Genomic DNA, 13,052 nt, shown 5'->3' with positions numbered 1-13,052 from the left:
TCATAAAAGCAGACTTCTTTCAAGATTTTATTACATAATCGTATGTATACCCAGTACTGATGAGATTTTATGTCAAATTGACATAAACTAAAATTATCTGAGAGGGACAACCATCATTTCAGAAAGTGCCTTAGTACTACTGAGCACTGGGCAAGTTGCAGGGAATTTTCTTAATTAGTAATCAATAGGGTAGGATGCAGTCCATCGTAGGTGATGCAGCCATTCATGGTGACCCTGGGTTCTGCAACAGAGCAACCTGAGCAAGCCATGAAGAGGAATGCAGTAAGCAGCATTCCTCTATGGCCTCTACTCAGCTTCTGCCTGTGGGTTCCTTTTCTGTTTGAATCCAAGGCCTGACTTCCCTCAGTGATAGACTGTTACCTGGAAGTGTAAAGAGAATAAATTTTCCCATCTTTGTAAGTTGCCTTTGTAAATGATGTTTTATCAAAGCAATAGTAATCACAAATAAGACACATCCTTTACCCTTTCTCTCTATTCCATGTTTTATTTAATAAAATTTTCTTCCCTCATTGAGTTCCCCTTCTCTAAACCTACTACAGTTGTGTTCATGTTTATATATTCATGTTTAAATTATAAGAATTATAAATCATAGGGCACATGTAATATTCTCCCTATCTGCTCTCAAATGTAGAGACCTGGATATCTCACTCAATACCATAGAAGTACAGTTGTTTGTTGATAGACTCTACATTCGAGGATTTTATCTCATACTTATGAGTAAATATAATATTTAAAAATGGGAAACTCAAGGCCCAATGTAAGCAATATGCTAACTAATGCCATCTATACATTCTCTAAAAAATAAACTGAACAACTTCTTTTGAAGGCTGCAGATATAGGAGTGTATGACAGCATTATAAACCAGATACAACTTCTCATGTACTATGTGTGTCTTCTTACAGGTTTAATATCCTCTTTATAGACTCTCCCTTATCATTAGTCATTTTTCTATGGTTGTGATAAACAACATGACCAAAGCCACTAATAAAGAAAGGCATCATTGGGGCTTTCAGAGAATCAGAATCCATGATAGCAGAATGAAGGCAGTAGGCGGCAGTCTTAGTAGTAGCTGGAGCCCAACTCAAGCTCACAATTTCAACTCTATGTAAGTATATAGATATGTATGTATGTATGAATGTGTTATGTACGCACATATGTATGTGTACCATGTGTGTGCCATTACTGGAATTACAGATGTCTGAGAATCATCAAACAACAGCTTGGAATCAAATCAGCGTCTTTTACAAAAGAAACAAATATTCTTAACAACTGACCTGATACTCTACCCCTAAACCTTTCTGTTTTAATATTTATTCTTTTTTATCTTCCCCATTCCCCTTTCCTTTCACATTTACCATCCCTTCCCAATCTAGCTTTCCGTCTCCTTCTCTCAATCCTCTCCTTTCTTTCCTTTTTTCATCTCATCTTCCCCATTCCCATTCATTCTTTCCTTTCTTCTCTTTCCCTCACGTTTCTTGCTTTTGTTGTTGATCAGAATGTTTATTATTTCCTTAGGATTGTTATCAAAAGTTTTTCTAGTATTATTTCTGTCAAACTAATTGGTCTAAAGATTTTTGGTTTTTAATGGAACACTGTTATAATTGCATCTCAGTATTTGCAGTTTGAGGGCTCTAAGTTGGTCTTGAGTGTCTATCTTGACTCCCTCCCACACACACACACAGTGATTGCTTACTTGCTTTGATGATATTTTCCACTGTACATTTAACCTGGATCCTCTCACACCACAGAACTTTGGCTATTTCCTTTCTTATTTGATGGCTGCTTTGCATAGGTCCCGACAAGCCAGCCCAGCTGCTCATATTTTATAAACCAGGCCTTTACAGTGAGAACAGAAAAGCATCAGACAGACAGCGCCATGAAGATGGAGTCACAGACCAAGGTCTTCATATTCCTGCTCCTCTGGATGTCTGGTGAGACATTAAAGACTACTGGAATATCATCAAAGTAATTCTTTTGTAGACAAACAGCTATTTACAATTGGAATGCAATAGTATGCATGTAATGCCATTAGAAAAGGCATTTTTGATCCTACCATTTGTATCAGTTACTCTTTTTGTGTATATGTGTATACTCATTGTCTATTTCTGATTGCAGGTGCTGAGGGGAACATTGTGATGAGCCAATCTCCTGAATTCGTGTCCACATATGTAGGAGACAGGATAACCCTAAGCTGTAAATCCAGTCAGAATGTATATAAGGGTGTAGCTTGGTACCAACAAAAATCAGGGCAGCCTCCTAAACTGCTAATATATGGTGCATCCAGTCGGCAAACTGGGGTCCCTGATCGCTTCACAGGGATCTGGGACAAATTTCACTCTCAGCATCAGCAGTGTGCAGGATGAAGACCTGGCATTTTATTACTGTCAGCAGTATAACAGCTATCCTCCCACAATGCTTCAGCCTCCAACACAAACCTCCTTGAGAGTCTCACCAGCTGCCTGTACCACAAACAGCCCTGGCCCTACACACTTCCTCTTTCTGCCTGAGATCTGCTATGCGTGACTAATTGATGAAATGTTCAGCAGAAAATTAATAAAGAGGTGGCCTCCATTCTTGTATATTTTTGGCAATGCAGGTGCATATGGATAAAAAGTGAGAAGCTATGTTAAGAGATTTAAAAGTTGGGGTGTTGCATTGAGAGGATACAGTACAAGCAAAAAGCATCACTGAACTTTTCAGTGTCATGTTGGCTTTAGACATCTCTATGTTATACACTCAAGATATGGTGCATCAATATAAATTAGGACAGAGTTTAAAATCATTTACAAAGATTACGTAATCATGAGATTATCAGTTTAGATTAGGGATCCTCAAGCTTTGGTTAATGAAGTTTTTCAAGAAAATTGTCCATTTCATTTAGATTTTCAAATTTTGTGGTGTATAGACTTTTGAAGTAAGACCTAATGATTCTTTGAATTTCCTCAGTGTCTGTTGTTATGTCCCCTTTTTTGTTTATTACTTTGCTGATTTAGATATTTTTTTCTCTGTCTTTTAGTTAGTTTGGCGAAGGTATTGTCTATCTTGCTGATTTTCTCAAAGACACAGCTCTTGGTTTCATTGATTCCCTGAATTGTTTTCTTTGTTTCTAACTCATTGATTTCAGGTAAGAGTTTGATTATTTCCAATTGTCTACTCCTCTTTGGTTTCTGTACTTCTTTCTTTTTCCCTAGGGCTTCTAGTTCTTCCTTTAAGTTGTTTGTATGAGATATCTCAAACTTCTTTCTGGAGGCACTTAGTGCTATGAACTTTCTTCTTAGCACTGCTTTCATTGTGTCCCATAAGTGTGGGTATGTTGTACCTTCATTTTCATTGAATTTTAGGAAGTCTCTAATTTCTTTTTACGTTTTTCCCTGAACAAGCTGTGGATAAGTAGATACTTGTTCAGTTTCCATGTGTATGGAGACTTTTTGTTATTTCTGTTGTTACTGTGATTGAATATGAACATGAATGCTGGAGGCCAATTCAAAGAAGTTAATATGTTAAGTCATACATTTCTTAGGAGGGAATTTCCAGCTTCCAGATTTCATTAGAGACCTTCCTAGCATGAGATTTAAAGATAATTTTTATTGGGAGACATTGCATGGGAGATGCTCAGTGGGTACTACCTACTTAACAATATTACGGGGTGTCTAATCCTTGGGACAAGATAATAGACTCAGTTCAGTTATAATCAAAAGATTTATTGATTACTGCTAGCTGGATAATAATCTCCAAGACAAACTTGGGGTTGCTATGTGAAGGGGACATAAGGAAAGTATTTTTCAAGGCAAGAACCACGAGAAGACCTTGAGTGTCTGCACAAGCCAGCCATGAGCCTGTCTGCTAAGATTAGGAAGTCAAGGCAACATCAAAATAGTCCTTGACTATGTGCATGAGCAGGTTACAGAAACCAAAATGTAGTAAGTCATATCATAACAAGTAGATGATCATGCCTGTACATTTCTGGGTTGGTGAGGGTCACAGAGTCAGGTTTATGGGGAACTTATATTCTAGAGACTGTAGTCAGAGAAAAACAGCCAATGGGTACTAAGTTGGATGCCCAGCATAAAATGGAGTTTCTTTAGCCATCATAATAATTTCATGGAAAATGTAAAAGAATTTGTGTGATTTGAATGAGACAGCCCACTCTCCAGTAGGCTCATGTATTTGAATTGTCTTGTTTTGCACTTGGTGGACTCTTTAGGAAGGATTAGGAGGTCTGAATTTGTTGGAGAGATATGGCCTTGTTGAAAGAAATGTGTCATTTGGAATGGGCTTTGAAGTCTTAAATCCCACTGCCAGAACCAAAGTGTTTATTTTGGCCTGCTGCCTGCTGCCTGTGGATCAGATGTACATACTTAGCAACTATTTCTGCCTGCCTCCATCCATGCTCTGGCCATGATGGCCATGGACTAACCCTCTGAGACTGTCAGCAAGCCCTCAATTAAATGCTTTGATTTATACGTTGTCTTTGCCAAGAAGTTTCATCATAGCAGTAGTAACCCTATCTAACTAAGCCTTATCAACATACCTTTTTGTTATATATGTAGTGATCCTGAATAAAGTCAGACAGCTAGCCAGTATGGTATGTGTTTTGGGGAGCATACAGGCTAGGCTGTAGGTTAGCAAAAAATGACCTCTTAGGAGCCAGTCTTAGCAAATTCACACAATCAAGATCACACTGTAGGCTTGTGTGTTCTTAAGCACCTTGATGCTGTTTTTAGAGTGGAATGGACTCATCTGCATGTGACTCACATGCTAATGTCCTCCTTCACATCCAGAAACTTCAGGAGGAGTATGTTTTCAGTAGCATTTTCTGGCCAGCATGTTTTTCTAGATGCCGGGGATGATGAACAAAACCACAATACAGGCACTGGATTAGAATATTGATTGTTCTGTTCTTTGATCTCCTCTCCCTGAGGGGGAAGGAGCCTTACCAGGCCACAGAAGATGACAATGCAGCCACTCCTGATGAGATCTGATAGACTAAGATCAGAGGGAAGGAGAGGAGAACTTCCCCTATCAGTGTACTTGGGGAGGGACATGCCTGAAGAAGGGGGAGGGAGGGTAGGACCGGAAGGGGAGGAGGGAAGGGCTTATGGGGGGATACAAAGTGAATAAAGTGTAATTAATAACCAAAAAGAATCTTGATTGTTTATCTTTTGAAATGTGTGTAACATTAGGTGAATTCCATAACTTCCCCAAACCTCAATTTCCTGCCAAGGAATTTGCTTTTGTTGCAAAGATTAAAGCGTTACCCCCAAAATCACAATTCAGATGAAGGCTATTTAATATAATAATATTAAAAGGTAATTTAGTGCTTTACTTTGTGAATAAGGAAATGTTGGTTAAGGACTTTTTTTCTTTTTTTCAGATTAAAAACTTTTATTTCTGTGACATACACAGAACCCCTAGAGGCCAAGTAAGGAAACCAGACCAAACTCAAACACTATGAAATCATAAAAAAACTGTATTTAATATAATGTTAAGCTACTTAATTCACAATTGGTAGATTTATTACATCAATCATTATTTTCCTACTAAAATCAATTTTTTCAAGTCTCAATTTCTAAATAATTTACAACTCATTTTTTAAAATATAATGAAAAGTTATGACAAAGAGAAGACCAATATTTATCTCATTGTTGAAATCAATGGTCTTTTATTAAAAACTGCTGACATCTGTCAGTAGTAACCATATGGAGGCTGCTGGTTGTCACCATACTGTTCTGCACTGTTGTTGATAGTAAGGCTCTGGTCTCTGCTGTGGGTAGTTGTTACCCCATGATCATCCATGCCACTGAATCTATCTGCTGTCACTTGGCCCTCCTCATCTGTTATCCCTACCAATAAACTGTTGTCTTGCAGCCAGTTGCCTCTATTTCTTTGGTGACCACCAACTCTTCTATTCCATTCCTCAACATTAGAAGAGATTCAGGAGGACATTTCAAGAATTCCTGGTACTCTTTGTCATCTTGTATGAATCTGCTTGCAAACATCTCTTCAAAATTTGGAATCACGTCAGAAGTTTCAATCATATTGAAATTCTGTACATTTTTTAAGATCCTTCCTCAAGACACAAGGAGGGATCAGGGGCACAGCAGCACCCCACACAGCTGTCCTAGGTGATCAAATGCTCAGCCTGTTAAGGACTTTTAACAAATAAGTGGATTATGTTTATGTTCATGTCGTGTTCCCTCTACTAGGTGTAGTCAGTGCATAGCCTGAGATAAGCTTCAGAAACTCATAGTGAACCTTCAAAACCTTTGATAACCTGATGGATAGAGTCTTTCAGAGGACCCCTGTGTAAGACTCCTGACCTATTCCCTGTCTTCTCTTACTTCCGGTGTCTATCATGTTTACCCTTCTGAATGAGGTGCCAGCCTCTTCCTTATGTTTCTCCTTGTTTAGCTTCTTTAAGTGTATAGATTTTAGTATGTTTATCCTATATTATATGGATAATATCCATAAGTGAGTGTATACCCTGTGTATTTCTGGTTCTGGGATACCTAACTCAGAATGATCTTTTCAAGTTCCATCCATTTGCCTGAAAATTTTATCATTTTCTATTTTTCAATTGCTGAGCAGTATTCCATTGCTTAAATGTACCACGATTTCTGTATCTATTGTTTTGTTGAGGAACATTTAAGGTTTTTATAGATTCTGGCTATTAATAGCAAATCTGCTATGGACATAATTGAACAAATGTCCTTGCTGTGTGGTTTTGGATCTTTCAGATCTATGTCCAAGACTGGTATAGCTGGATCTTAAGGTAGGACAATTCCTAATTTTCTGAGAAAGCATGAGATTGATTTCCAAAATGGCTGTACAAATTTACATTTTCACTATCAATTCAGGAGGGTTCTCCTATCTGCAGAACCTCTCCAGCATGTGCCATACTTTGGGTTTTTGAGCTTAGTCATTCTGAAGGCTGTGAGGTGGATTCTCAGGTTATTTTTGAGTTGCATTTCTCAGATGACTAAGGACATTGAGAATTTCTTTAAGTGTTTCTCTGATATTCAATACTGAGACTTATAGCCAGACTTTGGGAATAGTATAGACAACCTTTTGGATGAAGAGGGGACAGTAGCTCCACAAGGAGACCTAAAGAGTCAAAAAAACCTGGGCCCAGGAAGGCCTGCAGAGACTGATATTCCAACCAAGGACCATGCAAGGAGAGGACCTAGAGTTTCTGCTCAGATGAAGCCAAAAGGCTGTTCAATTTCCAAGTGGGTTCCCTAGTGAGAGAAGCAGGTCTGTCTTTGACAAGAACTCAGTGGCTGGCTGATAAGCTGTCCCTCAAGGGTGCAACTTTGCCAGGCCACAGATGAAGATGATATAGCTATACCTGATAGGCTAGGGTCAGATAGAAGGGGAGGAGGTCCTCCCCTATCAGTGGACTAGAACAAAGGCATTGGTGGATAATAGGGAGGGTGGTAGGATGGGAAGAAATGATATGAGGATGCTATAGCTTGGATATAATGTGAATAAATTGTAATAATAACAAAAAAAGAATTCAGGACCATTGCATGCTGTAACATGCTTTTGTAATCAAACTTGATGACCTAAACAAATGACTTTTCATCCTCCACCCCACAGTGTGAGCCTGTTTTCATGTGTAGATTTAATAATGGGATAAATGAAGTCAGTCTAATGCCATAGCTTTAATACTCTAAAATACTGAGAGAGATTCTGCAGTGCTGAAACTAGATCACTGCATGAAAGGCAAAGGATTTCAAGACAGTTTGAAGGATAAACAGATCAGCAGAGGAAGGGGGACAATGATAATTTTTATTATTTTTTTTTGTGATATTTCAAGTCTTGTATTGCCCAGGGAGACTGTCTTCCCTCAGTGGAATGTGTTAGAACAATTGATGTCTGGCCATTAAGCAGCAACAAGTCTGAACTTTTCATCTTCAGGAACATTTTAGTTTCACATTAAAACTGAAAAGACAATCTTGGACATTCTTTTCTTAATTTTTTTGTAATTTATTCATTTTATATCCTGACTGTAATCCCCTCCCTCATGTATTCCCAGTCCCACCCTCCCTACCTCTCCCCTTTCCTTTTCCTTCCCCTAGTCCAATGAAAAGGGGAGTTCTCTTCCACTGCCATCTGACCCTAGCTTATCAAGTCTCATGAGGACTGCCTTGCTCCTCTTCGTCTATGGCCTGGCAAGCCCATCTCACCAGGGAGAAGTGATCAAAGAGCAGGCAACCAAGTTCATGACAGAGGTAGTCCCTACTCCAGTCACTCAACAACCCACATGGAGCCTGAGGTGTCCATTGGCTACATCTGAGCAGGGTGTATCCAGGTCCTCTCCATGATAGTCCTTGGTTGGTACATCAGTCTCTGCAAGCAACCTTGGGCCCAGATTTTTTAGCTCTGTTTTCCAGGTCCTCCTACATACTTCTTCTTCCACAGGACACTCTGTGATCTGCCCAAATTTAGCTATGAGTTTTCTCATAAGCTTTGATCCCTTGTTGGGTGGAGCCTTTCAGAGGACTTGTATGGTGGGCTCCCTACCTGTTCCCCTTTTCCACTGTTTCTGGTGTCATCCTATTTGCCATTCTGAATGATGATTAAACATCCTCCCTAGGGTCCTTCTTGTTTAGCTTCTTCAGGTCTGTGGATTTTACTATGGTTATCTGTTGGTATAATGTTCTTGTGTAATGTGTACAATTTACCCTTGTTCATTCAAATGCTGATTCCTCTACTCCATTATCTGGTTTCAATCCAGACATTGTATTGTGATGCTTATTCTAAGCATCACCTTCTCAAGTTTGTATAAATATGCCACCATTTGTTCTCTATATTGTCAATTAAAAATTCAGCCTGTGTTGTGCAATGGAGAAAATAGGGTAGGACATCCTGGTCAGGAAAGGAGAAGGAAATGAATGGGATTATTTGGAGAGGAGTGATGAGTAGGAGAGGACTTGGAACGAGGAGTGATGAACTGGACCTATGAACCACACTGACCTTTCAAGGAGGTTCAGTTCAAGAAGCTTACTATTCCTCATCTCTAGCCCCTGGCTTTCACAGAGTCAGGATAATCCTGTGTTTGGACCCTGGGTCTTCATCTGTGTAGGCTCCAGGCTGTTGCATACCACCTGGACAAAACCCTGGGCAAGGACATGTTCTGTTTTGGACTTTAGCCCTGGTTTACAGGTTTCACCTCCCTCAGGACTCTAGTTCCACCTCTCTCCACAGCACATGCACTGATGCTCTTTTCCACCTTTCCTGCCAGTTTATCATACCTTCGTTCTTTATAGTGTTGTCCATTTGGCCTGGGCAGCTTTGGCATCACCTTGTGACCCCCAAAATGCAGGCCATGTCTGTCTGGGCTGTCTCTAGAATTCCTTTTTTTTTTTTTGTCTCTAGAATTCTTATAGCTTGCCTTATGTCAATGATAACAGAGGTATACAGAGTAGCCCTACTCTGCACTATAAATGCAGAAAACAATGAAGCTTACTACTTATACAAGGCTTATCTCATCTGTGTGAGCAGGAAGGAAGTGAAGAGCATGTCTATTTTCCTCCTGGAGACTGAACTGCATTTACATTTCTATGTCCTTGGCCCCAGTGCTATGTTAGGATTCCAGGGTCATGGTATCATATATTTCCATCAGATTCTGAATTTCCTCTTGAACTTCTGTCTGATGCTCCAGGCAACAATGAACTTTCTGTCCATTGGCTTTTTTCAAAAGATAGTATTTTATTGATCACCTTAAAGTCTGCCCACTCCAATTTTGAAAGGTATCAAATAAAAATTCAGTTTTACTCTGTGGCCTACTCTTTATCACTTTCCCTGGGCAAGGTGAACTTGCCAGGCCACAGAGGAAGAGGGTGCAGGCAGTCCTGAAAAGACTTGATAGTCTGGGGTAAGTTGGTAAGAGAGGAGGGCACCCCCTTACTTGGGGCTAGAGGAGTGGGATAAGGAAATGAGTGAGGTAGGGTGGGACCTGGAGGAGACAATGAAGAAGGCTACCATGGATATGTAAAATTATTAAATTACTAAAAATTCCAAATTTAAACAAAATTCAGTTTTAATTTCACCTCCATTGCTTGGGAGTTCAGCTTATCATATTGAGTTTGGTTTTCTCCGAATACCTTGGTACAGTTGATTCTCCAGATTCTTGGTAAGGACAAAGTGAGATGAGGAATGAAAACAGGTAATAGGTCACCTTTGAGATTACGATGTTTCCTATGTGTTTTAGTTCATACAAGATATGTGTAGGATTTATCCTGCTAGTTTCTGTCTCTAGGCAGGATGTTCTGACTTGACCTGTGGAAGAAGGATGGATCTCGGAAACAACTATGACAATTTAATATTCTATGTGAGAGATAGAGCTTGAGGTGGGGCAGAGATGAAGAGATTGAGGAGAGTTTTTGTTTATACAACTCAGATGAACCAGTAAAAAGTAAAATGTATCCATGATAGAAGAAAGAGAAAGACAAAGAAGATGGGTACTTTTAGCACTCTATCTTGGATAGTGTCCTAGTTTCCTTTCTATCACTGTGATAAACATCATGACCAATTGCAAGTTGGAGAGGAAAAGGTTTATTTGGCTTACATGTCCTGATCACAGACCTTCATTGAGGGAAGATAGGGCAGGAACTCGCAGCAAGAGCAGAGGCAGGAAGCATGAAAGTAAGGCACTTACTAGCTTGCTCTCCATGGCTTGCTCAGCTTGCTTTCTTCTAACTTCCCGGATCATTATGGAAGAATGGCCCGACCTATGGTGTCATGGACCCTTCTATAACAATCATTTATTAAAAATCATTTGTCTATGTGCAATCACATGGAAGCCACATCTCAATTAAGGTTCTTCTTCCTTTCTTGTGTCAAGTTGACAAAAAATACTAAACAGTATTCCTAAATATATAAGTCCAGTGTGAAGTCAACAGGCATGGCTCAGTCTCACTGAATTCTTCCCCAATGTAAGGGTTCATGCTGTTACTCGTGATGAGAACCTTGCAGAATTTCTTATTACTGACTCGTTTGTTGAGCTTCTGTTATGCAAGTAGTAATACTTTCTATCCCTGTGATAAAGTATAATTTCTCCTCCTCTCTACATTAGAGTACTTTACTGTGTAGAAGACTTAGGGCAACAGCAGAGTTTCTATTACTCTGGGGAATACTGCATCCTGGACATGGTGTTCTTATTCCCGAGGTGGAGCTTTACAGGATCCCATCAGGATGCAACATCATGAAGGACAAAACATTCATGTAAAGAAGGCCTGTCCTAAATTCAGTGGCTGAGAGAAGCTGGAAGGTGACTGTGAGGTGGAGATGTCCCAGTATCCAAAGGAGATTAATAGAGAAAGATGTGTGGGAGAGAAAGGGGAACAATGGGGGAGAGAGAGAAAGAGAATGAATGTTAATTAATCCAACCTGCTTTTCCTCTCTCTTTTTCTCTCTCTCTCTCCTTTTCTTTTCTTTTCTTTTCTTTTCTTCTTCTTCTTCTTCTTCTTCTTCTTCTTCTTCTTCTTCTTCTTCTTCTTCTTCTTTTGTTATTTTGATCGCATGTCTTTTTTTTTTTTTTTGAAAAGCACTGAAGACCACAGAGAAAATTAAGGAGACAAGACAACTCCATGTAGTCTGTGTTGGTGCTGTTAAGCTGTTTTCACTGTCCACAAACAACTGCTCAGCTGTGTCTCTCACAGGAGTTCCTGAGTCCAGGGAAGGTGGATAAAGCAGGTTTGTGGGGAGTTATTGTTCAGGACTCAATCACTGTGGGAAGCCTTTTCAGTCTTTCAAGACAGTGGTAAACTGTGCAATACTCAGGCTGAAAGTCTGCAATAATGAAGGTGAAGTTTGTCCCAGATCTGCTGCCAATGAATCTGGTGGGGTCTCCATCAATCCCAACTGAAGTGGAGTAAATTAGGGCCTTGATGGTCTGTCCAAGACTCTGCTGGTCCCAGAACAGTGCTATCCATCTGTGTAGCAGAGGCTCAGATTGACCCTGTGTATGATGGAGACATCTTCAGGTTTCTCCTGGAGAAACCTGAAGGGATTCTGCTGACTGAGTGAGCATGATCTACCCATTAGATGCTGTAATCAGAGGCACAGGGGGATATTAAGAGTGTATGAGATGTTAGAGCAGAGGTTCCCACTATCAGGAGACCAGTACCTGCCAGAGCTGTGCTACAAATGGCTTTGATTCCTTACCAATCTCCAAAGCATCTTTGAGGTCAAAGTCATCTTGGGATGTTATTCCACTTGTGCCACACCGGAGGAGATGGAGGAAGAGCAGGCCTGCCACCATTTCTCAAGCTTCTGAGAATGCTCTGACCCAACCAAAGGCTCAATTTTTAACCCCTGATCACAGGGAGGTGACAATAAGATATATTAATGCAAATTCAATAGGGATGAAGGGTGAGCAAGTGGTATGGAGGCCTGTGGTCACCCCTGCATCTCTAATGCTAACCTCAATCTTCCATCAACTACCTGCCTTTACCCTTACCCCTGAGGATATCCTCTGGTAGTGCCACAGGCGTTGTGCTTATAGTGTGACAGCCACTGCCACCTCCAACGTAAACAGCTCAAGATCTGAAGATAGAATTGGAAAATTTAAAGAAAACACAAATGGAGGAAATTGTGGAGAGAAAGAATCTAGGGAAGAAAACAGGAACTACAGAGGTAAGCATAACCAACAGACTACAAAAGATGGAAGACAGAATCTCAAGTGTAGAAGATACAATGGAAGAAATTGATGTATCCATCAAAAAAAAAGTTAAATCTAAAAAATTCCTGACACTGACCATCCAAGAAATTCAAGACAGCATGGAAAGACAAAACCTAAGAAATATAAAATCATTGAAAAAAAATTCCCCAACTTAAAGAAGAGGCCAATAAGAATAGAAGAGACCTACAGATCATCCAATAAATTTGACCAGAAAAGAAAAACCTCCCTTCACATAATAATCAAAACAGGAAGTATACAGAACACAGAAAAAATACTGAAAGCTGCAAGGGAAAAAGCCAAGTAACATATAATGGCAAACCCATCAGATTCATACCTGACTTCT

At 39.8% G+C, this 13,052-nt stretch overlaps 1 pseudogene and 1 gene segment (V, D, J or C); one reads left to right on the top strand and one right to left on the bottom strand.

The window, feature by feature from the left end:
- The first annotated feature begins 1,870 nt into the window (after positions 1–1,870).
- Positions 1,871–2,428, top strand: LOC132651426 (Ig kappa chain V-V region MOPC 21-like). The segment is given in 2 exon segments: positions 1,871–1,952; positions 2,137–2,428. Coding segments are annotated over 2 exon segments (303 nt in total).
- Positions 2,429–5,706: 3,278 nt separating this feature from the next.
- On the bottom strand, positions 5,707–6,059 carry LOC132651441 (RNA guanine-N7 methyltransferase activating subunit-like; annotated as a pseudogene).
- Between the last annotated feature and the right edge of the window lie 6,993 nt (positions 6,060–13,052).

This window comes from Meriones unguiculatus (genome assembly GCF_030254825.1).
Source record: "Meriones unguiculatus strain TT.TT164.6M chromosome 16 unlocalized genomic scaffold, Bangor_MerUng_6.1 Chr16_unordered_Scaffold_43, whole genome shotgun sequence".
Taxonomy (NCBI): domain Eukaryota; kingdom Metazoa; phylum Chordata; class Mammalia; order Rodentia; family Muridae; genus Meriones; species Meriones unguiculatus.
Note: the sequence above shows the minus strand (reverse complement) of the source record. Positions and strands in the feature narration are given on the sequence as shown.